This window comes from Suricata suricatta, chromosome 5, assembly GCF_006229205.1.
Source record: "Suricata suricatta isolate VVHF042 chromosome 5, meerkat_22Aug2017_6uvM2_HiC, whole genome shotgun sequence".
Classification (NCBI taxonomy): domain Eukaryota; kingdom Metazoa; phylum Chordata; class Mammalia; order Carnivora; family Herpestidae; genus Suricata; species Suricata suricatta.
The window spans coordinates 112,091,393-112,117,829 of NC_043704.1; the positions used below are offsets into that span (position 1 = coordinate 112,091,393).

A 26,437-nucleotide genomic window follows, 5' to 3' on the forward strand; every position below is an offset into this window, starting at 1 on the left:
AAATCTGAAGACTAAAATATGTGTTGATATTAATATTTTTTTCCAAAAAAACAATAATGATAGTATATTTTAATTTTTTTTTAATTTGAGAGGTGGGAGGAGAGCATGTGAGCGGGGGAGAGGGGCAGAAGGAGAGAGGGAGGGAGGGAGGGAGAGGGAGAGAAGGAGAGAGAGAGAGAATCTTAATCAGGTTTTATGCCCAGCACAGAGCCAGACTCAGGGCCTCTGTCCCACAACCCTGGGATCATGATCTGAGCTGAAATCAAGAACTGAAGGCTCAACCAAGTGAGCCACCCAGGTGTCCCTATATGTTTATACGTAAAAATATCTTCTAGTGATATATTCTGAAATATTCACAGTTGAGATGACAGGATGTCTGGGACTTGCTTCTAAAGAATCATGGTACGGGGAAGAAAGAGACTGAAGGGGTGGGGTGGGGGTGGGGTGGAGGGTTGACAGTCAAAAAAATTGACCATGAGTTGACAATTTTGAAATTGAACAATCAGATTGATTATACTCATCTCTCCACTTCTAAATGATTGGAAGTTACCATAATAAAAAACAGAAGAAATAACAAGTGTTGGCAAGGATGTGGAGAAAGGGGAACTCCCACGGACTGTTGGTGGGAACGTAAATTGGTATGACTATGGTAAACAGTATGGAGGTTCCTTGAAAAATTAAAAGTAGAAATGTCATATGATCCAGGGATTCCACTACTGGGTATTTACCCAAAGAAAACAAAAATACTAATTCAAAAAGACATATGCAATGTTTATTGCAGCCTTATTTATAATACCCAAGATATGGAAGCAACTCAAATGTCTATCAATAGGCAAATGGATAAAAAATAGGTGGTATCAAAAAAAAAAACGTGGTATGTATCTGTGTATGTGTATATATACAGAAACACACACACATACACAATGGAATATTACTCAATTATTTAAAAAGAGCAAAATCTTGCCGTGTAACACCATAGATGGACCTAGAGGGTATGATAAATGAAGTCAGAAAAAGAAAGACAAATACCAAAAGATTTCACTTATATGTAGAATCTAAAAAACAAAACAAACAAAAACACAGATTCTTAAATACAGAAACCGGTGGTTGCTAGAGGGAAGGTGCGGATGGGGATGGGTGAAATAGGTGAAAGGGATTAAGATGACAAACATCTAGTTATAAAATAAGTCACAGAGATTTAAAAAAAAAAAGTACAGCACAGGGAATGTAGCCAATAATGCTGGAATCACATGATACAGTCACAAATGGGGACTACACTTATCAGGTGAGCACTGAGCAATGAACAGAATTATCGAGTCACTATCTTGTACACCTGAAACTAATAGAACATTGTATGTCAACTGTGCTTCAATAATAATATTTCTAAAGTAGAATAAAATAATGGGTAGGTGGGTGGTAGGTAGGCAGGCAGGCAGGCAGACAGGCCAGCGGACAGATGGATGAGGGAGATGCGTATGTACATGTTTACAGTCCCTTATGCTCAATTCTGAAACCTACAAAGCTTTAAAAAATCACTTTGGCAGGGTTGCCTGGGTGGCCCAGTCGGTTAAGCATCTGACTCTCTCTGCCCCTCCTCTTCTCATGTTCTCTCTCAAAATAAATAAATAAAAACTTAAAAAAAACATCATGTTGGCAATTCATCTGACAGTTAACTTGAACTGAACTGATAATATACTCATGCATTCATTGCATATATATAATTTGTTTGATTATGGGATGCTGTCTCAAATTCTATTTGGAATTGTACTTAGCTTCTAAAAATCCCCCACAATATATCTGTCCCCACAAGTTAAGGGATTCTGTGGACTTGTGATACCATGGAAAGGGTCTTAATATTAAGTAAATAAAGTATGCTACAACAAACTTTGTACTGTATGTTCTATTTTATAAGCACATCATCATTAACAAATGTGAGTAATCAAATATGGGAAAAGTCTGACGGGTTTTTAAAATTTTTTTCACATATTTAAAAACTTTTTAAAAATGTTTTTATTTATTTTTCAGAGAGAGGTAGAGCATGAGGAGAGGAGGAGAGAGGAGAAAGACACAGAATCTGAAGCAGGCTCCAAGCTGTCAGCAAGAGCCTGAGGGGGGACCCAAAACACAAACCGTGAGATCATGACCTTGAGCTGAACTCAGACGCTTAACCAACTGAGCCACCCAGGCTCCCCAAGTGTAACGTTTTTTAAACGGTAGCTGCTAATTGTCAGAGAATAGCATCACAAGAACTTTCAATTTAAAGCTTTATATTTCTGAATTTTTCCATAAATTACTAGCATATACATATTACTTTTTAATTTAAAAAGTCATGATTTTATAATTAAAACTAAAAAAGATTTAATACATATTTAAATATACAGAATTTTTCTAAATAAGGGAAAAATACTGAGGTAAAACTATTAGTTCTCCCCTCTACTAATTAAACAAACACAGTTGACAAAATAGCATCTTGTTTAACTATCTTTTCTTTTAAGTGTATTTATTTATTTTGAGAGCAAGTGGGGGAAGGGCAGAGAGAAAGGGTCAGTGCAGAGCCCAATGAGGGACTTGAACTCAGGAACCATGAGATCATGACCTGAATCAAAGTCAGACGCTTAATGGACCAAGCCATCCAGGCACCCCTTGTATAACTATTTTTAATACAACATCCAAAATTATGTTTCGAACCTTAAAAAAGATGTTCTGAGTGTATAACATGTGAACAATATTTTAAATATCAAAACTGTGTAGGGAAAATGCCAAAAATGGCCAATAGCAAAACTTTCCCTCCTCTTTTTTATGTATTTTCTAACTCAAATGTTGGTGGATTTCTCCGCCTAATCAGGATTGAATTTTATTTTGTCAGTTTTCTCTTTTGGAAAATGTAGCGATAAGAGAAAATAACAACCTCTAGAGGGTTGTTGTGAAAATTAAATGGGTAACAAATATAAAAGTCTTGTTTCCATGAGTGCTGGCACTCGCTAAGTACTTAATAGACATTACTGCTTTTATCACTAATATTGTTCCTCTGCGTCAAAAGTCTGTTCCTCCCCACTATACGTTCCACAGAAGAACAAGCTCAAGTGCTAATTGCAATGCTTTCTATATTATATGAAACACCAGGCCCTTACTTTCAAAAGGATGTGTTACCCTGGTTAAGATTTGATGCGGAAATTCCATACAGAAGTTTTTATTCCAAATGAAACGTGAAAACGAACTTATGTCTTTATAAAAATCAAGTCAATATCAACACTGTTTTGGACTGTGTTTATAAAATAACAAATCTCTTTTTAATAAAATAAAATATCTAATGAAAAGTGTCATATAAATATAAATCACATTGTTTCTAAATACCAATGGTTTGGTTAAATGATAAAAGAGAAAATGTTATCTTTTTAGCAACATGAGTACCTTAGGCTCTCTAGAGTGAGTATATTTTCAGTATGTGATAATGCACAGAATTATTATAATAAAGTCTTACAATCATAATGACTTAAGAGATCACTTAGCACAATAGAGTTCATTTTAAAACACAACCTTGGTTACAACTAACATAGTTCTACCCTAATATAAAGGAGAATTTTATGCTACATGATTATTTTTCATATCCATTACTTACCCTTTTTCATATGTGAATTCATCTTTCAGGGAATTAGCTGATGACTCCCCAATAAAAACAGATGGAATGTCAATTTTCTTGAGTACATCAACTGTATAAAATAATCATAAAGTTATTCTTAACAGCCCATACTCAGTGTACAGTCAAGGTTACTTTCTTCATAATAGCAGCGAATGTAACTGGAAACAATTACAATAGATTCAAATTGGTTGGTTTTACTGATTGCAGATTTATACCATCATCAGTCTCAGTGGTTGAGAAATACTACATTTGCAATAACAAAAGCTAACATTTTGCATACATACACTGCCTTCTACATCAATAGTCCTAAGAAGATTAGGATAATCATTTTTAATATTTCCTTTTGATTCATTCCTCTTTAGAGATAATTAACTCAGAAAAGGAAGAAACTATTTTGTTTTCTTTCCACATATAACTTAATAATGAAAAAGTAAAAAAGCTTTTTTTTTTACATACCCATGCCCAGGAGAAGTATAAGCCAAAGAATGTAAGAAAAGACCACTTTACAAAAGTCTTTACAAAAGTGACACCATACATCTATGACTTTCCAGAGTGAAGGGCTGACAGGAGTTGAGAAAGGGCATAAAATACGAAAGCTGAGCAAATTTCTACTTCCTCCTAAGCCTGGAGTTCGTAAAGCTTTGTTTTGTTTGGTGTCTGAACAAACTGGACTCTTCTACCTGTATTACAAAACCAAAACCAAATACCAACAAAAGATAAGTTTGTAAAAATTACCCATTACTCAGGAAGATCCTCTTAAAGTTACAAGAGAAAAAGCAGCCTTATTTTTAGCTATGAGTTAATTTAACAAATCTGGCTTTAAAGAAAGTCCATTTGTTTTCATTACATTTTCACAATAACTTTGTTCTACATTTCCTTTAAAAAACAACAACATATGCTTGTTATTTATTTTAAAAAGTGGGGAGGGCAGGGCAGAGTGGATAGCAGAAGAAAAACAAACACAACCATAATCCTTTTTACCTGAAGACAAAGGTTCTATTTGAAGTAATAAACAGTGCTATAAGTTTAAAAAAAAATACATTTTCGCTTCTAGATTATTTTGTTTTATGCAAATATAGTCATTGACTCCACACATTGTCGTTCTCCCTCTTTCTCTCTCTTTCACATATACACACATACGTAAGCCCCAGGAGGGCAGGAACCAAAATGGTTGATAAAAGAATACTTAATCACTATGTTTATTTATATCAGTGGAATCAATAAAAATTTTATTTTTTTGTATCAATGGGATCATATAATAATGGAAAAAACTATAAGCTTTTTTTCCCCACTCTATGATATACCTCAGATATTCTGTCATGTCAATAATTATTAGAAATAATATAACTTCTTTGAGTTATCATATCTAAAGAGATGCAAGAAGCTCCTCACTTTAGTCAGAAGAAGGGGGGAAATGTATGCAAGTTTGACTAGCCATCTTGGAAACTTTGCAACATTATTTATCTACAGAAAACAAAATCAAACATGTTCTAGTTCACAAAATACTTTAAAAACCACTAAGTTATGGGCTTAGGGTGCCTGGATGGCTCAGTCAGTTAAGCGTCCAGCTTCAGCTCAGGTCATGATCTCACGGTTCATGGGTTCGAGCCCTGCATCAGGCTCTGTGCAGACCGCTAGCTCAGAGCCTGGAGCCTGCTTCAGATTCTGTCTCCCTCTCTCTCTGACTCTCCCCTGCTCGCACTGCCTCTCCCTGTCTCTCAAAAAAAAAAAAAATTTTTTTTAAACCCACTAAGTTTCAATTTTGATCCACAAAACAATTCTAAAGTATACACTGCCAATAGTATTATCATGATATCATAGACAAATGATAATGAAAGGACACAGGTCTGAACCAAACTGACTCCAAGACAGGCTTCAAGTTTCCCCTCTGACCTTGGAGGCCTAAGTGTAGGTTTCTCAGAATCATTAGACAATAAAAGGGCATAGATTGCTCAACCAGGGACCACTCTAGCAACACCCAATCAGAAGCAGCCAGCTAAAATGTTTAACACTCCTAAGGGCAAGCCTAGAGATAGGAGCTATAGATAATCACTTATTGTCACTTATTGCTTAAGGCTAGTTACACCCTACCTGAGGGTCCTGGGTCCACTCTGTAATTGGTTAACACTCTAAATGTTGTGACTGGGCCCCACCAAAGTAACAAACACTCTGGACAATGTGTATGGTTAAAGTTACTGCCAGTGATGTCATGCGATAATGACTGGATCACTGTACCTGTGTCACAATTTCCTCTAACTCCCCCTTCCCAAAACCCACAGAAGCCCTGCCTCACCTTTGTTCGGGGTTCTCAGCACTGATCCACTGCGCTGGTGAGATCTGAGACAGAGCTGAGGCCCGGCCAGCCTAAGCCCGTAATAAAGCTCTTTGCTTTTGCATGCATAACTTGGTCTCCCTGGTGGTCTCTGGTTTTTGGGGACGGTATTGAAATCTGGGCATAACAATAACTTAAATGGCCAGCCCCCACCTGTCCAGATTCATATATCTAATTGCCTGTTCAATATCTCCACTTCATTGGCTGACGGGTGTTTCAAACAATGTTTCTCAAACAGAACTCTCAAAGTCACTTTCCTGTCAATCAGCTCTCTTCCTACCTAATCCTTCTCATCTTGGTACACAGTATTTGGTATTCACTTAGTTTCTCATGCTCAGCATCTTGGAATTATTCTTGACTCCTCCCTTTCTTTATATCTTCTATCAAATCCTGTCAACTTCAAAATGTATCCACAATTCTATCACTTCTTATCAATCACTGCTAATTCTCCAGATCACCATCGCCTCTGGCAACTTTCTGACTTGTCTCTTCCTAGGCACTCCTGCCCATCTTCCACCTTCAATCTGTTCTCCAAAAGGCAGCCAAAGTGATCCTTTTGAAATAAAAGATCAGGGGCTGTGTGGCTCAGTCGATTAAGTGTCTTAGGTTTCTTAGGTTTTGGTCATGATCTCATGGCTGGTAAACCTGTGTTGGCCTCTGTGCTGACAGCTCAGAGCCTGGAACCTGCTTCAGAATCTGTCTCTGTCTTTCTCTGCCCCTCCCCAACTCATGCACTGTCTGTCTCTGTCTCTCTAATACAAATCAACATACAAACACACACGCAACTAAATAATAAAAAATCCTTATAAAATAAGATAAAAGATCACTTCACACCTCTGTTTAAAAGGTACACAAAACAACAAAGTCCTATAAATACCCCATATACTCTTGCCCCTGACCCCCTCTCTAACCTCATCCTCTGCCACTCTCCCTGCCCTGGTCACTCTATTCCAGCCAAAGCACCTTTCTACCACATCTGGTGACACAAAAGATGATTTATCTTTGAAGCTTTGCATTTTCTTGCTCTTCCCTTTCCTTGGAACACTGCTCCAGAAGTCTGCATGGCTCAGCCTCTCACTGTAGACCTATGTTCAAATGTCAAAGCCTTAGAGAAGCCTTCTCTGACCACTCTACCTAAAATTGGCCACCTTTCTCTTGTCCCTGCTGGGCTATCTCCCTTCAGCCTGATGGGATTTTCTTTAAAGCACTTAACACCACATAACATGCAGCATATCTCTTTGATTACGTGTTCATTTCCTCTCTCCCACCCTAGAATGTAATAACAGCAGTCATGATAATAGCTGAATAACCATTAAATGATTATTATTTTGCTAATATATAATATATAATAAATATAAATAATATAATTATTAGGTAATAGCTAGGTAACCACTGAATGATTACTAAAATGCAGGGAGTCTTCTAGATGGTTTATATGTCTGAATTCATTCAATCTTCAACGACAACCCAATGAGTTAACTACTGCTGTTATTTTACAGATCAAAGAAGTGATGCACAGACATGTAAGGTAACATGCCCAAGATCACATAGGTAGAAGGCGGTCCAGCTATGATTCAAACCCTGGCAGGCAGTACCCAGAAGCCACACTGCTAACTACTGCATTCTGCTACGTCAATGAAAGATACGAGAGCAGAGCCTTAAACTGCATCATTCCTTGCTGTAGTCACAGTGCCTAAAACAGTATCTGAAGAGTAGGCTGTCAAAAACGATTTGCTGAAGGAAGACAGCAAGGAAAAGAGGAGAAGAAAAAAACTGGGGCATATTGATAACTTGCCCTGTTATATAATCAGGAATTTGCACAGCCGAGACTCTGACTTGAGGCTCTGCCTCCTAATCGAGGCTCTGGCAGCTCTGCCATGGAATGGGTTTTCTCACACATCTGCTCTCACATGATCTTCAATACCTTGTCGGATAAAATTAAAATTAAAATTATTCACACTTTTATGATGAAAGTAAAGGGATTAAAAGGTTAAGTTAACTTTCCCAAAGGCACAGGCTAGTTCACTATCAACTAACCTAGAAGAATAAACCCACGTTCCCGGTTCTGTAGTTGGTATTTTCCCCATCACATTCAGCCACCTCCTAACAATGAGCAATGTATTGGCTCACTGAGTGAACCCATCCTATATCCTAGCTGAAATAAATCCTTGTGTGAATGTCTGTAGCAAGGGGGTCTTAAAATTTCCTTTAGTTTCTAGATGCTAGAATGTCTGCTCTTAGGAGAACGTGTGCAATATTATGACTATAGACTAAGCTTTTGAAAGGGGGTATAGATACATGTCCTTTTTTTTTTTTTTTACCATTTATTTATTTTTGAGAGACAGAGACAGAGCACCAGTTGGGGAGGGGCAGAGAGAGAGGGAGACACAGAATCTGAAGCAGGCTCCAGGCTCTGAGCTGTCAGCACAGAGCCCAACATGGAGCTCGAACCCACAAACCATGAGATCATGACCTGAGCCGAAGTTGGATGCTTAACCAATGGAGCCACTCAGCTGCCCCAATACATGTCCCTTTTAATGAATCCATGCTTTCCTTTCCTTTACTAACTTAATAGCAAAGATGAAAGTGGTAAAGATCTTTACAACATTTGTTTTTGGATATATGAAATATCCAAAACATACATACACAAGGATGGAGCAAAATATCATAGAAATAATCCAAGCAATAAAGTCAGGAACCAAAATTCTGACCAAGCTTTTATACATAACAGCTCAGGTGGAACATTTCCATGGCAACAGCAGGATTATATGGTTATGTGCTACTTTTAACATTTAGCACATTTTCCTTAGGAACTGACATGATTACCACAAAAAAGTTTATAGTATTACAAACGCAAAACAGGTGTTAGAGGGAACAGACACTTCCTACTCGCAAAATTTTTATTGAAAACATGTAAAGGGGCACCCGGATGTCTCAGTTGGTTGCGTATCCGACTTTGGCTCAGATCATGATCTCATGGCAAGCCAGACGTCAGGCTCTGTGCTGACAGCTCAGAGACTAGAGCCTGTTCTAGATGCTGTCTGTCTGTCTGTCTCTCTCTGCCCCCTCCCTGGCTCACACTCTCTTCAAAAATAAAAAAAAATTTTAAATAAAAAAAAGAAAACATGTAAAAAGACTGAATAGTTCACAAATACTAACCTTTTTAACCCAAATAAGACTTTGAGCAGGTCTTGAGGACTGATTAACACTGGGCTCAGGACTTCAGCAAAACACACAAAGAATAAGTAACTTGCTCAAAGCTACACAGCTAACACAAATGAAAGCTTCACAGTGTGAATTTAAATGCACACCCATTTCTGGAGTATTTATGCTTTCTATTTTGCTAGCAACATACACAGGTAACAAAAGCTACTGACGTATTTTTGTTTGTTTGTTTAAGGAGAAAGAAAGTTGTGTCAAGTCTGCAGTGACAATAAAACTAGTTTATTTGGTAAGTAAAATACCTTCACCAATTCCCTTAATCCCCAAGCAATAACTATCAAACTTTTTGTGAAATGCTAAACCCTCTTCAGAGTATTTCATGTCTTACAATGATTTAAGCAGCTAGAATATTAAATAATAATTTTAAATACATAGAAATTAATGAAGGAACTTATTACCAAGTTTTACTCTTTTTTAATGTTTACTCAATTTTTGAGAGAGAGATTGACGGAGCATGAGTGGGGGAGGGGCAAGGAGCGAGGGAGACACAGAATCCGAAGCAGGCTCCAGACTCTGAGCTGTCAGCACAAAGCCTGATGTGGGCCTCAAATTCATGAACTGTGAGATCATGACCTGTGCTCAAGTAAGATGCAAAACTGACTGAGCCACCCAGGTGCCGCACCAAGTTTTACTTTTTATAAATTGTAATTTTGCCTCAGGTTATACTAGAGCTAAGAAGGAAGAAAGTTCTACTCAAACAATAACAACAAATACTGTCTTAAGCTATAAAAATATTTTTTAGTCAAGGACTCCAACAAAATACTATTAAGGATCTAATTATTTAAAGCCTTAAATATATTCCAACATAGGATATCAGTCCACAGATTTATGTCCACTCTTGGCTCCAAGCTCTTTCTTGCATATGAGACTGTATGGCACTTAGAAACCAGAGGTATTATGGTTATGTGCTAGAAGAAAAACAAAAACAAAATACTTAATCATGAATGTTGGCAGTGTGTTTCGGGTTCTGAACCCAATTTCCAATGTGTATGTGGGGGCTCTCACCCACACCATTGACCTCAACTCAATTCTGACATTATCTACTCGGAGACAGCATCCAATTCTAGAAGTTAAAGGTTTAGTCTCACAAAAATCCCCCACCCATTCAGATACCAGTTGTAAGTCCAGAATATCACCTGTGCTTTTATCTACCAGATTAGAGGTTCCAATGACACCCCCTCCTTGGGTCCAATGATTTTGCGAGAGTGTCTCATGGAATTCAGAGAAATAATCTACTTACCAGATTACCAGTTTATTATGAAAGGACATAATTCAGGAAGAACCACATGTAAGAAATGCATAGGGTATGTGAGAAGGGTGCCCTCTTCCAGGCATGGAACTCTCCCCAGATCTTGTGTTCACCAACCTAGAAGCTCTCTGAACCCTGTCCTTCTGGGTTTTTATGGAGGCTTCATTACACAGAAGTGACTAAACCACTGGCAACTAGAGATCTATTCAACCACCAGTCCTTTGCCTCTCCCCAGAGATCAGAGAGGTAGGACTGAAAACTCCCAATTTTCTCATCACGTGGTTGGTTCTCCAGTCAGCCACCTTCTTTAGGTGGGGTCCAAAAGTCATGCTATTAACATAACAAAAGATATTTTTACCATCCTTACCAAATTAAGTGAAAGTATACAGCTTAAAAGTCACAGATTAAAGCCAGTTATGTGGTTACAATTGGCTCATTTTCCCCACAAGCTAATACTTAGTAGAGAATAAGGGAACACATTCCTATTTTTAATGAAAAACTATAGGTATGTCAATGTATATTAAGAAACTAATAACCAACTGGTGTAAGAAAACACAAGTATGTGGCTTCAAAATTCTACAAGGATGTAGCAGCTACTTAGTATGTCCACATATCCTAACATTTAATATTGTGAATCCCTAAATAAGTCAAAAAATACTCCTATGGAATCCTCCACTCAGCATGTTTATCTCTATTTAAGGCTTTGGTTTTCCTTTTTGGCCAAAATATCAAGACATCTACAATGAAACACAAAGGTAAAAGAAAACAAAACAACTATTCGGAAAAGAACGAGTCAAATTCACTTTGTTAGAAATAAAACTGTTCCAAGATGGTTAAGATGAGAGTTACCTTTCCAAGAGAAAAGAAATTTTGCTTTTTAAACAGAAAATGTAAAGGAAAAAATCTTGTTAAGTTTTATTTTCAAAAGATCTGTCAAACAGGAGAGAAGAAAAGTGATACCTGTACTTACTGTCGTTGGATCCCATGCTAATGAGGTCATCAGAGTCAACATTGTGAACTATGGCTGCTTTGTATCCTGCTCTCTGTGCGTTTAAAACCTGCAAGTCAGAAAAACAATCACGTATGAGGGAGAGTGCTTTGTCACACAGTCACTCAACTGCAACATAAATCAGTAAGTCTATACCATGTGCCTAGGACCAGATTATGTATATATGTAAGAAAGGATCTCAAGTGTGTTCTTGAACCAGAACAGGTTTTACAATTGATTATCAATGACTTTAGACATCTTCTTGATTTTGTTCATGGCACTTAGTGAACAAGAAACAAATAAAAGGCAGAAATACAATCTCAGAACTAAAAAGATCCAAAGCAATAAACTTGTCTAGCGCTTGCATGTAGAGACTTGCTGTGATCAGGCTCAAGCGTCATAAGCCGTTGAGCCTTCAGATCTACCTCTGCTGCTTATTAGTGGGATAAACCTGGACAAATTATTTTTCTTCATGTGGATTAGTCAGAATAATTTTATCCTCTCACTGATAATCAGAAAAAAATTTATCCTGTCACTGAAAAAAATTCTGTAGGACCTAAGACTGCCTCAAGGAATTAATAATTTTGTTCATCTTTATGGCCCCTATAGCACCTGTGAAATAGCCTCACAGAGTAGGCACTAAGTATTACTTGAATAAATAAATGTATAAAATATGCACTCAAATAAATAGCCCACATTACAAAGACAAGAGAGAAAATTAGGCAGAGGTTTTGTTTTTTTTTTTTAAGTTTATTTGTTTTGAAACAGAGAGAGCGAGCGAGCGAACACGTGTGCGGGAACATTCATGCATGAGGAGGGGCAGGGCAGAGAGGGAGAGAGAATCCTAGGAAGACTCTATGCGGTCAGCATAGAGCCTGACACAGGGCTCAATCCCAAGAGCCATGAGATCACGACCTAAGCCAAATCAAGAGCTGGATGCTTAACCAACTGAGCCACCCAAACGCTGCAAGCAGAGATATTTTAAGAAGCTAATTAAAATAGCATAAATAATTCACCAACACAGGCATTACTGCTCTAACATTAGGAATACAGCAAGAAAATTAACCAGCCAGCAAAACTGTTACATGGAATGTTTTGCAGTCCTGCAAGAAAATGTCAATAAGAAAGAGTTTACTATTTTTTTGTTTATGTGTTCATTTTTAAACAAATTTTGTTATCCAGCTAAAATTGAGAAAATGCTAGCTTCAAAGCTTCTTCCCCATAGATATTGCTGCTTTTTCAAGGGGAGGGAAAAAATACTCTTAAGAAAGATATTAGCTTCTAAATCTTATTTACTACTTGTATATTAATCTATTATTTATTCATTATATTGCCATGGCAGGCAAGACTTCATGTAGCTTTCACTTAAACAAAAGTATACTTGGTTGGGGTTGCTATTAGTTTATTTGATACTTTAATAACCATTTTAACTGTTCCCCAAAAGCTAACCAAGTAACTGAGGAGAAATGTTTCTTTCACACATCCAAAAACAGCTATTCCCAGAGATACAATTTAAGAAATACAAAATTTCTATCAAAAGCTGTTCTCTTCTAATAACAAAACAAGTTTACCTTTCTTTTTAAAGCCAATTAATGCACACAGTCATTGAAATTACATGTATTAGCTTGTTTCTCTGCAAAATATATATTTGTGAGCAACAATACAACATGACAGGACATAGAGAAAAGTGGTCTTAGGAGCCATGATAAAGGTTAAAAGGAGGGCCTGGGTGGCTCAGTCAATTGTGCATCTGACTTTGGCTCAGGTTATGATCTCCTGGTTCATGGGTTTGAGCCCCGCATTGGGCTCTGCAATGGCAGCACAGGCCCTGCTTAGGATTCTCTTTCTCTCCCTCTCTCTCTCTGCCCTTCCTCCCACTTAAAAGCTCTCTTTCTCTCTCTCTCTCTCTCAAAAAATAAACATTAAAAAAATAAAGCTTCTCTGTTTAAAAAAAAAAAAGAGTCAAAAAAGTTCAACTCAGTAAGTATTTGTTGAGTTTACATAATAACATTACATAAGGTAATGTGTGGCACAGTGCAGAACTCAAAGGTGAATCAGAAACAATCGTTTCCTCAAAGAGATCTCAATAGTTGTGGGTATCCAAACAGGTCAAGTACTTTCTTGCCTCGCTATTTGCTCACACTATTATCTCTGCTTGGAATGAAGTTTTGTCTTCTGAATGCCTATCAGGCCTTAAAATTCCATTATTTCCATGAAGCCTGCCTGTTCCAGGCCCTGTTCTGCATGCTTTTTTCAAGCACCCACAGAACTGCTCCCTGCTTAGAGTATTTATATAAATTGGTTATATTTTCTTAAAGATATTATATAGTGTCTTGTATTATATTTACATATACATGTACTGTCCCATTTCAGAAAAAAAACCTTCATGGGGTCCTTAAATTTCCTGCAGTTGTGTATGTGTGAACATTTTTGGTGAGAAGGGACAAAGCAATCATCAATTTTACAAAAAGCTTTCTGACCCCCAAATTGTTAAGAACCACCGAAATAAAACATTGGATTTATAACAATCTGCTATGTGTATAACTAAATCTAGTCATTAGATTCTCCATGCATTCTTAAAACTGCATGGAACAAATGAGGAGAAATGTTTCTTTCACACATTCAGAATGCAATTCTTTCCATAAATATGATATTATATCAATATCAAAAGCTGTTCCCTGCTAACAAAATAATAAAATTCCTGAAATAGGAAACTTAGAAAACCACTAAAACAGGCAAGAATTTTGAATGCACAAGTGTGAATTCCAAAAAATAGAAACATGTTTTCAAAAATTTAACAAGAAGTCTTCCCCAAGGGTTTTGTTATTTTGTTTATTTATCTCTAAAGTATTAAAATTAAATCAAAAAACACATTAACATATGGACCAACAGACTTATGAATACAAACAAGGAAAATACATCCATGTTTATGAACCTCAAAACTCACGTGTCAGTCAAATTAAATTACATTTTTAACTAAGCAGCAGCTGGTATTTTTAAGAACACAAGGCAGAAATAAAACCTAAATCATTTAGTAAACGTGTGCAAAGTTTCACATTCATAAAATGCAACCTCAAACACATGGTGTCAGATGCAAGCAAAGATTCATGAATAAGAAGTATGCACGGTGAACAAACCTAAATTCCAAAAGCAACATAAACCTGAAAATTTCACGCAAAGGCCTTCTGAATTGTATTGCCAATATACTTTTTTAAGGCGATTGATCAGAGCTCTTAAGCTTAAATTGTGGTGAATGCTCTAAAATTTTACATCTAATCAACAAATTAGCTGCAACTGAATTATGGTGACTAAGTGACACCTATCCAAGAGTTTTGAAGAAATGTGGGACTGCTGGCTTATTATAAGTATCTAGTATGTCAGAAGATAGACTGCTAATGGAAGAGCCTTAAATAAGACAAGTTCTAAAAAGGAACCCTGGAGGGACACCTGGGTGGCTCAGTCAGTTAAGCATCTGGCTTCGGCTCAGGTCATGATCTCACGGTTCGTGGGTTCAAGCCCCGCGTCAGGCTCTGTGCTGACAGCTCAGAGCCTGGAGCCTGCTTCAGATTCTGTGTCTCCCTCTCTCTCTAACCCTCCCCTGCTTGCGCTGTCTCGAAAAGAAATAAAAAACATTAAATAAATAAATAAATAAATAAATAGAAAGGAATCAGAGGGGCACCCGGGTGACTCAGTCGGTTAAACGTACATCTTTTGATTTCAGCCCAGGTTATAATCTCATAGCTTGTGAGACTGAGTCCCATGTCAGGCTCTGGGCTCACAGCAAGGAACCTGCTTGGGATTCTCTCTCTCCCTCTCTCTTTGTCCCCCCCCTCCCGCCACCACTCTCAAAATAAATAAGAGAAACCATAGAAAGGACATAATAGTTCATCTTATTTTCAGACTGGACAAATTCATTATACTGATACTAATAAAATAAACCTTATAAGAAGAATTGATTGAGCTGTCAAAATCATAAGTAGAGATCTTTTATGGGACACAAAGGTATGAGAAGTTGGGGAAGATCGTTAATGGAATACATTTAATAAGACTGCAGACCAAAAGCTATAATGAATAAAGGAAACCTCTATATGCTAGTGCTTTATATATATTATCTCTAATATGTAACAACTCTATAAAGTATTTTGGAAATGAGGGAAAATGGGTAAATGAAACTGCCCTAAGATCACATTTAGGCAGAGCTGAGATGTGAATATACTTTTATCTGACTAGATAGAGAGGCATGGGATTTCCCAATGATTCAGGAGGAAAACCAGAATTATTAATCTTACTTCACATTTTACAAATGTCTGGGAAGAGGAAGTAAACTGAGAAAACATCAAGATTCAGATGCCATGATCTGTAAAACTTGTGTGTCAAATAAAAAAGTGCCAAAATAATGTAACAGAATGTATGGAAACTTAGGGGGGAAAAGCTATGGGCTGAAACACCTATGACAGATTTTATGCGACTTGAATTACTCTTTAACAAAGAGAGGAAATTTGAGCTAACAATAGAAAAGAGTTGGGAGAAATTTCTCATATGAAAGGAAAAAAAATAACAAAACTCAGGACCTAGCAAAGCCTATTAAAAACAAAACAAAATAGGGGCATCTGGGTGGCTCAGTTAGTTGAGTGCCAACTTTGGCTCAGGTCATGATCTCACTGTCATGAGTTTGAACCCCATGTTGGACTTTGTGCTGACAGCTCAAAGCCTGGAGCCTGCTTCAGGTCCTGTGTCTCCCTCTCTCTCTGCACGCCCCCCCCCCTTGAGTTCTGTCTCTCTAAAATACAATAAACATTAAAAAAACCCCACAGATGTGACATTATTAAAGAGAGAAGGACGTCACTGTAAGGAAGAGCTGCAGAAGGTTAAAATTATAAACTCCTGGAACAAGATTACCTGGCTTCAAATTCTGACTCCTTCATATGCAAACTGTATAAACTTAGGCGAGTAAGTTGGCTTCTGTAAGATGAGCATGATAATACACTCAAAGATGTATTCTGAGGATTAAATGATGTAATATATGTAAAGCAAAACAGTGCTTAAACAGCGCCTGGCACATATTAAATAAGTGCTAGCTATGACTATTGTCATTGCTATTGATTTTTACTGTTGCTCCTGGAGAATCAGAGGGGAGAAGAAAGGAAAAAAAAATGGGACAGACTGTGTAGTACCTTAAAGACCATTCAGAAAAACAGATATGGGGTCTACTCTGTCAAGGGTTCACATAAGGCAAGTGCATAAGGGGTTGATATGGCTGAGGCAGTATTCTGGAACGATCCATTATACTTAGATAGATATGGAAAGGAGAAACTGAAGATTCAGAACTGCTATGACAAGGCAGAATAATAGAATGATGGCAATGATATGAAAGAATGTTATCTTTTAGTCTTCTTTATAGACTAATTTTTGAACCTAGGAAACCTGGGGGATGAGCTTAACCAAAGTTGAGAAGTACAGGTTGTTTTCATAAAGAAAAAGAAAGAAATGACTTTGAGTGCACTAAATCTGAGAGGTAGCAAGGTTTCTATATATAGATTTTTCTAGGAAGATAGAATAAAACAGATTAAGATGAGATAAAATTTAAAGATTTTCAGCATTAATTCACTCATTCATTCAACAAATATCTGGAATAAATCTAGCCACCTGGTGTTAAAAATAAAGTAATAATAAAACATAACCCATTCATAGTTTTACATTTCCTACAGCCTTCAAACCCCTTTAACATCTATACATGAACTAAGGGTACTTTGTTTTTCCTCTAAAAGGAGATGCTAGAAATAAGCAGACTTGTGTATATCTTTAAGCTAGATGCCTGTAAGAATTGTAAAAATTCAACAGAGCTGAATTTCCTTTGTGGAAAAGGACCGTGAACTCAATTGCTGTATCCGACAGCGATCCAGATGGTCATGTAAAATAGGAGACAGTTGTAACAAGAACATCTTTTTATTTGAAATGCACTTCAAATAAAAAACTAAAGTCTATCTGAATTAGAGTATTCTTTTTGCACGAAGAATAATTTGTAACACTTGAACCACAGGGCAGAGGTGAGCTCAAAACCAGGATTACTTTAGAATGACAGGTAATATTCCATGAACACCATATACTTATCTCATTGTAGCTGCCCAGTATTTTGTTCAAGTGATGAACAACAGATGTTTGATTGAAAACAGTAGCCAGTTTAAAATATATTTTCTAATTTTCATGAATAATACAATCTTAAATTTAGATCATTATTTCAACATTTTATTCTAAATGTAAGAAGATGATTTATTTTAACTAGGAAGCTGAAAGAATGTACTGAAGTATATCAGATTGTGAGTAATTCATTCAGAATAAGAATACGATTTAGAGGGAAATTTCAGGAATGTTATAATTTTATTTAGTAAAACAAGCAAAGTGGTAATAGAAATTTAAAAAGATGCAATAAATATAGGAAAAATTCTTCTATCCTGGCTTGGGTACAAATATAAACAATAAATCTATCTCAAGATACATTGTAAGTGCTTGACTACTAGGAAAAGAATGACTAAATTTTCTTGAACTCCCATTTAATCATATGATTCCATCACTGACTTTAACGCATCTTTTATTTTCCTTTGGCTCTCAATCTACTTTCCCATCCAAGAATGAACTTGAGTTCACATTTTAAATAGATCCTTTAGAACATCTCTACATTAGTAGTGTTGACTACGGAAAAATAACTAACATCATATTGCCTGGGGGGACACTAACGGTCTTCTTCTGAACAGCAGCAGCAAGGGAAAGATACGCACTCTCACCACCTCTAGTCAGCACTGTGCTGAAAGTCTAGCCAATGGATGAAGAAACGTGGAGAGCACGGCTGGTGCAGGTGGGGAAGAGAGGGGGAAAAAAAGGGTGATTACAAAGATTACAAAAGAAGAGGATCTTAATTTGCAAGTTGACATAATCAACCTGATGAATTAATAAAAGGCTACAAGAGGAAACAATGGAGTTTAGAATTCTATATCCAACTTAAACTCTTCCTTCAAAAATGAAGATGAAATTAAGACATTTCCAGATCAACAAAAACTGAGAGAATCTGTGTTCAGTACACCTAACAAGAAATATTTTTTAAAGTCCTTCAGGCTGAGATGAATGAAGAGCAGACAATAACTTGAATCTACACAAAATAAGTAGCATCAGCAAATACAACTGCATAGATATTATGAAAGCAGTATAAACACATTTTTATTTATGACTCTTTTCATCCCCTATTTGTTTTAGAAGACAACTGCATAAAAAATAATGTGTTAATGGACTTATATAAAGATACAATTTATATGATAATAATAGTACAATAGTATGATTGAAGAGGTAGGGAATAAAGGTATATGGGACCAAAATTTTTATGTACTATTTAAATTGACTTAGTATTAATCTAAATTACATTGTTTTCATTTAAAATGTTAATTGTAATACCAGGACAATCACTATGAAAATAATTTAAAAATATGTAGAAGAAACAATAAGGAAATTAAAAAGGTATGCTAGAAAATACCCATTTAACACAAAAGAAGGCAAGAATTGAAAAAATTAAAAAAGACATGAGCGAGAGAAAACAAATTAAGTGGCCGATGTAAATCCTATTTTATAGGTAATCACATTAAAGGTAAACAGACTGAATATTCCAATAAAAAAAAAACAAAGACTGACAGAATGGACTAAAAAACATCTTCCATCTATGTGCTTTCTCTAAATGAATCAAACTTTAAACAATTCAAGGACACATACAGGTTGAAAAGGAAAGGAAAAAAAGAGCTATATCATGCAAACAGTTATAACATTTTCTTATTAAGACAAAGTAAGACATTTTATAATGTTTTCCATCAGGAAGATACAGGCACTATAAAAGTATATGCACCCAAATACAGGGTTCCGACATACATGAAGCAGAAAACAGAGAAAAGTGAAGGGAGAAACACCAATTCAACAACAACTGTTGGAGACCTCGGTGTCCTATTCTTTCTAATGGATACGAGAACTGGTCAGAAGAGCAATAAAGAAATGGAAGACTTGAACAAAACCTTACAGACCTCTATGAAACATTCCACTCAATAATAAATATTCTTCTCAAGTGCCTATTCTCCTGGGTAGACCAGATGTTAGGTCATAAAATAATCTTCAATAACTTTAAAAGTACTAAAGTCATACAAAGTTCTCTAACCACAATGAAGTGAAGTTATGGTCAGTTAATCCACAACAAAGGAGGCAAGAATATACGATGAAGAAAAGCTGGTTTCTTCAACAAATGGTGTTGGGAAAATTGGACAACTACGTGCAAAAGAATGAATCTGGACTACTGCTTATACCATACACAAAAATAAACTCAAAATGAATTAAAAATCTAAATGTGATACCTGAAACCACAAAACTCCTAGAAACAAACATAGGCAGTAATCTCTGACATTGGTCTGAGTGACATTTTCCTAGGTATGTCTCCTCAGACAAGGGAAACAAAAAGCAAAATTAAACTACTGGGACTACACTAAAATAAAAAGCTCTTGCAGAATGAAACAAATCATCAACAAAACAAAAAGGCAACCTACTGAGTGGGAGAAGATATTTGCAAATGATTTATCTGGTAAGACATTAATATCTAAAATATACAAGGTGTACTACTCGACACCAAAATATGTGCTGATGAGGATGTGGAGAAAAAGGAACCCTAGGTTACCGTTGGTGGGAATGTAAATTAGTGCAGCCACTGTGGAAAACAGTATATTAGTTCCTCAAAAATTAAAAATAGAAATAACACATAACACAGTAATTCTATTACTGGTATTTACCTAAACAAAACAAAAACACTAGTTCAAAAAGATATGTGCACCCCCATGTTTACTGCTGCATGCATTATTTACAATACCCAAGATTTAGAAGCAAACTAAATGTCCACTGATAGATGAATGGATAAAGAAAATGTGGTGGATATGCGTGCCTGCGTGCACACACACACACACACACAAATATAATATTACCAGTCATAAAAAAGAATGAGATCTTGCCGTCTGTGACAATATGGATAGACCTAAGGTACTATGCTAAGTGAAAAAAGTCAGACAACGACAAGAACCAAAAGATTTCATTTATGTATGAAATCTAAAAACCAGAACAAAGCAGAAACAGCATAAGTGCAGACAGTAAACTGGGGTTACCAGAGGGTGGGAGAGTGGGGTCAAAAAGGGGTGAAGGGGAGTAGTAAGTACAGGCTTCCAGTTATGGAGAAAATAGGTCACAGGGATGAAAAGTACAGCACAGGGAATATAGTCAATGTTGAAACAGTGTTGTATGGTGACAGATGGTGGCTATACTTGTGAATATACTGTAACACACAGAGCTGTGAAATTACCATGTTGTACACCTGAAACTAATGTACCATTATATGTCAACTATACTTCAATTAAGTAAAATGGAAAAAAAAGGATAATCTTCAACAAATGGTACTGGAACAATTAAACATCCACATGCAAAAAAATAAAGTAAAAAATAATTTTGACATATCCCTTGTACCAAATTCAAATGACAACTAAAAATGAACCACTGAGACCTAAATTTACAACATAGAAACTACAAAACTTCTAGAAGAAAATATAAGGAGAAACCTTTGTGACCTTAGGAAGGGAAATGTTTTTTTATATATAACACCAAAAGTATAATTCACAAAAAGATAATTTGGTTTCATCAACATTATGAATTCCTTCTCTTTAAAGCCGTAGGCTAGAAGAAAATGTTTGCACTATGCATATCTGACAAAGGACTTCATTAGCTGTTTAGAATTCATTTTGATGATTATTCTGAGAGCAAAAGACTAAAGAGACTCCATCAAGAAGGCATACTGGTGGCAAATACGCATGTGAAAAGTGCTCAGATAAATCTGATGAATGAATGAATGAATGAATGAATGAATGATGGGGTTTGGCTTTCCTGAAGGTATCTGCTACTTGCTTAACTACTTAGAATTCATTTTGATTCTAGTGATGAAAGCAAGTGAAACAGTTCTGGTGCAAACACACATACTAGAGCAAGATAAAAATAAATTATAAATATCTCTATCTTAGGACCCTCCTAATAAGACAAATAAGTTTTCAACTGTTCAGAACATTAAGATAAACACAATAAAGTAGGGCTGCTTCTTATGATATTTCTTAATAAAAGGTGATGGTATCATGCCAAGTTCGTTTGAGTCAAACAATTTGGTGGAGACCAATTTTATTTGGTCCATGTTCTCAGCTTTCTAAAGATCTGCTCTGATTCAGGAGTGAATTTTAGACTATTCAGTTAAGACTGCAAAAATGACAAATTCCAGAAGAAGCTCTTCTCTCAATTAGGCCAGTGAGTTCTAGATAATACTACTAGACAAAGAAAGTGCATATGGACACCCACTGACGACTTAACAAGAACATGTATCTCCACCTCACCACCCCTACTTGGCTACAATAAGAGTTTCTGCTTTGTTTCAATGCTAACAGTTTATTTCCTCAGCTCTCCTCATTTGTAGAAAGTATCTAAGAATTAAAAGTTGCTATTATCTTCTTTTCATAAAGACTTTATTAGATGATCTTTAGAGGCCTCTGAGATTTTGTGCTTCTCCATCTCTATTATTTCATATTTTAAATTTTGATTTGCAACCATCTTATGGCAGAATAAAACTCTTCACTAGTCTCATTTAGACATTTTTTTCTACTTGTTTTCTTTTTTTGAAGTAGAGCAGAGGCTACAGACCTGTTCCTCAGATAGTTCCAAAGCATATCATTTTGTTTTAAACTGTTTAGGGAATTTAAAAGGTGGTCAGACCATATGTATTTACCCATATGCTCTGAGTACTGTGATGAGAGCATATTAAACAAAGTTCAAGGTGATGGTCTGGCTACTAAATACAGCTTGGACTACTAGATGATAAAATTACGTATAGTCAGCAAAGTTCATTCAGCAAGTTCCACAGCTATGTAGTACTTGCTAGAGCATTTGGAGGTGGGGTCCTTACTGCTGCTCTTGGGAGAGGAGGGCAAATCCAAAGTGGCATGGTAAAAGAGGCCATCCTCCACGTACAGGGCCCTTAATGATGACTAGGTATCAAAATTCAGTAACTTAGTGACTTTGGATCACTAAGAAGGATAGAAATTGTTGCACCAACAATTCTAGCTATTGGAGTATTGCCTATTAAAGCTGTGGACCTTAATGGAAAGCGCAGGTGTGCACAAATTCCACGGGAAGCATCACCATGCTTCATTCAATTTCACTACAGGAAGGATAATCAGGATAGGTACATATGAATTAAAGGACATATAATGGAGGAAAATGTAAAGGAGCTAAACTTAGCCTCTTTTATTGGTAATAAGAAACAAGTTTCTTGGCTACACACATGCTAGCTAAACTTATCTCATGCTCTAACATTTGTAAGTTTCCTAGACGTGAATTTCTAATTCATTGATTTGCAGCGATTAGAATTCATCAGGCCCCATGGCACTTGTTCAAGTAGGATTTCTTAACTGCTGGTACAATGTTCAGCTCCCCTATGAGAAATGTGGAGATAATGCTAGAATTTATGAAACAACAATTCTTACTGTAGCCATTATGCTTAATGTATGATAGCTAAGTCTCCTGATTTTTTTTGTAAACACTTTAGTACTGGCATGGGGGCAGGCCTTGAAAAAGTAATGATTGCATCTTTTCATGTTACTGTTCACATAAGTGGTATCATTGAGTTAAAAAAAAAAAAATACTGAAATGGAAGAGAACCTCCCCATCCTGATAAAGAACATCTTGGTAAAAACATTAATTATCAGAAAACTAAACCTGGTATCATCTAGAAAGAATAGAGATCTGATAAAATAAACTAACATTTCAGAGTTATTTTGAATGCAATATTTTATGTTCCTATAACTTATCTGTATGTACTTCAAGCCTAGAAGCTCTCTCACATAAACATTTGTTTAATCAAACTAAATCACAACCAAGGTGAAGGTCTATCCAGCCTTACCCAGCAAGACATAGGCCACAAAAATAAAAGTTCCTTCTATCTGTGCTTAGTTCCCCCTGAAAAATATGCCAAAAATTTTACTTTAGTCATCATGGATGAAAATGTTCCGAAAATATTTTCCATTTTCCCAGCTTTCTTAGCAGAAGGTCCAAATATGATTTGACCTTTTCCAGTGACCTGGAGATCATTATGAACTATGCTTCACCAAACTCTCGCTGGTTTTTCTCCTTAAGGTCAAATGTCACTTCCTCTGTCTAGATTCACCAGTAGTAGGCTACCTAGTAGTCATGCCAGCCTTCCCCCACCCGCAATTCTTTTCTGTGGTAAAGAAACAAAGAGGTAACCCTGGTGAGAATTCAATTCTTAAAAATAAAAGATTAAGTACATAAAATTTCCAAGACAAACTGTCAAAAAAAGCATGTGGTTTTAATGCTGAAGCTTTGTGACATTTATCATAGTGATGCAAAGGCATGTTTCCTCTCTTATTTAAGGTTGTATTTAGAGTGTTGACCTTTTGACAAATGGCATATGTTTATTTAGGCTTGAAGATAAATTGAATTTATTTGTTTCATTAGAAAATATTTTTGGTAGGGCTGGAAAATCTGTGCCTGTATACAAAGCCATTCTTGTTTCAAGTATAGCAGAAAACAGAAGCTTGAATCCTTGGGAACATTAAAAATTAAAGATTTTATGTTACATTCTAGTGGCACATTTTATTTTAAACAAACTTTTTAATTAAAAAAATTTTTAATACAATTTATTGTCAACTTAGCTAACATACGGTGTATACAGTGTGCTCTTTGCTTTGGGAGTAGATTCCCATGATTCATCACTTACATACAACACCGAGGGCTCATCCCAACAAGTGCCCTCTGCGAGGCCGATGGGCCCACATTCCTTTGCCCCCAACCTCCCAATGAACCCTCAGGTTGTTCTCCGTGTATGAGTTTCTTACAGTTTGCCTCCCTTTCTGTAACTATTTTTCCCCTTCCCTTCCCCCATGGTCTTCTGTTAAGTTTCTCAAATTCCACATTTGAATGATATAATGTCGGTCTTTCTCTGACTTAGTTCACTTAGCATAATACCCTCCACTTTCATCCATGTTTTTGCAAATGGCAAGATTTCATTCTTTTTCATTGCCAAGTAGTAGTTTATATATAGAATACTATATACACTATATATTCTATATATATAGAGAGAATACTATTTATACTATAGGGGTGTGTGTGTGTGTGTGTGTGTGTGTGTGTGTGTGTGTGTATCACATCTTCTTTATCCATTCATCCATCGATGGACATTTGGGCTCTTTCCATATTTGGCTATTGTTGATAGCACTGCTATAAACATCGGGGCACATGTGCCCTTATGAATTAGCACTCTTATATCCTTTAGATAAATTCTTAGTAGTGTTATTTCTGGGTTGTAGGGTAATTCTATTTTTAATTTTGAGGAACTTCCACACTGTTTTCCAGAGTGGCTGCATCAGTTTGCATTCCCACCAACAGTGAAAGAAGGTTCTCCTTTCTCTACATTTTTGCCAACGTCTGTTGCTTCTAGAATTGTTAATCTTGGTCCCATTGGCAGCATTTTAAAGTCAATCTTTGTTTTGGTACATGGGAAAGCAATTTTTCAATACTGAGGGTAGTATAAATTGTGGGTAGTAAAATAATTTAGTGGAGCTAGGTGAACTTTTTTTTTAATAAAAAGAAGTTTCATATACCAGAGTATTAAAAGCAGTACAGGTAAATGCTATTTCATCAAACTTTATTACAGGCTATGTGTTGTATATGTATCAGGGCACGAACAAAAATAAATTTCTTACTGTGGATACGGCTCTAATTTCTTAGAGTCAAAAGTCTGAAACTGGGGTGCCTCGGTGGCTCAGCTGGTTAAATGACAAATTCTTGATTTCAGTTCAGGTCATGATCTCACAGTCCTGATATCCAGGCCCCACCCTGCATAGGGGCTCTGTGCTGAATATGGTGCCTCCTTAAGATTCTCTCACCCTTCCCTCCACCCCTCCCCAATTCCCTTCCTGGGTGTGGATTCTCTCGCTCTCAAAAAAAAAAAAAAAGGAAGTTTGAATATTCTGTAGAATATCTGCAAGCAGAAATTTGTGCTCTTCATTACAACAATATTATTCTGTAACACACCATCACCAAAGTCATTAGCTCATAGGTCTCTAAATGTGACTGTTTCCAATGAAGTTTTAATATTGTATCTGGGACATGATTAGTACAATAAATTAAAGCTAAAAATAATCTTTTTCTTAGAGACATTTAAAAAACCCCAAAATAAACCATTATGTGCAGCTATTTCTAATGTTGCTACTAGTTTGAAGACGCTTTTTCAAAAAAAACTTCTAAGGAGGTGCCTGGGTGGCTCAGTCGGTTAAGCATCCAACTCTTGATTTTGGCTCAGGTCATGAGCTCACAACTGATGAGACTGAGCCCTGCACTGTTGGGCTCTGCACTCAGCGCAAAGCCAACTTGGGATCCCCTCTTTCCTTCTCTCTCTCTCTGCCCCTCCCCTGGTCTCTTTTTCTCTCTCAAAACTAATAAATAAACATTAAAAAAACTTTTAGGAGCACCTGAGTGGCTTAGTTGGTTGAGCACCCACCTATTTATTTCAGCTCAGGTTGTGATCTAGAAGTTTGTGGGTTTGAGCCCCACATGGGGCTCTGCAGTGGCAGTGTAGAGCCTGTTTAGGAGTCTCTCTCTCTTTCTACCCCACTCATGTGCATGTGCTCTCTCTCAAAATAAATAAATGAACATTTTAAAAATAGGGGCACCTGAGTGGCTCAGTCAGTTAAGCGTCCGACTTTAGCTCAGGTCATGATCTCACAGTTTGTGGGTTCAAGCCCCACATCGGGCTCTGTGCTGACCGCTAGCTCAGAGCCTGGAGCCTGTCTTCTGATTCTGTGTCTCCCTCTCTCTCTGACCCTCCCCTGCTCCCACTGTCTTTCTTTCTCTCTCAAAAATAAATAAAACATTAAAAATTTTTTT

The 26,437-nt window shown here is 36.5% G+C and overlaps 1 protein-coding gene across 4 annotated transcripts in view; it reads right to left on the reverse strand.

Moving 5' to 3' along the window:
• RNF13 (ring finger protein 13) overlaps positions 1–26,437 on the reverse strand; it is a 163,586-nt gene that overhangs the window by 52,448 nt on the left and 84,701 nt on the right. For 3 of the 4 annotated variants that reach the window (XM_029940060.1, XM_029940059.1, XM_029940061.1), the window contains 2 exons: positions 11,414–11,501; positions 3,620–3,710 (listed from right to left, as the gene is read on the reverse strand). In XM_029940060.1, the coding sequence (XP_029795920.1) occupies positions 3,620–3,710; positions 11,414–11,501 (179 nt within the window). Of the gene's footprint in view, positions 1–3,619; positions 3,711–11,403; positions 11,502–26,437 lie in introns of all 4 variants that reach the window. The other variant, XM_029940063.1, reaches the window with a different exon arrangement.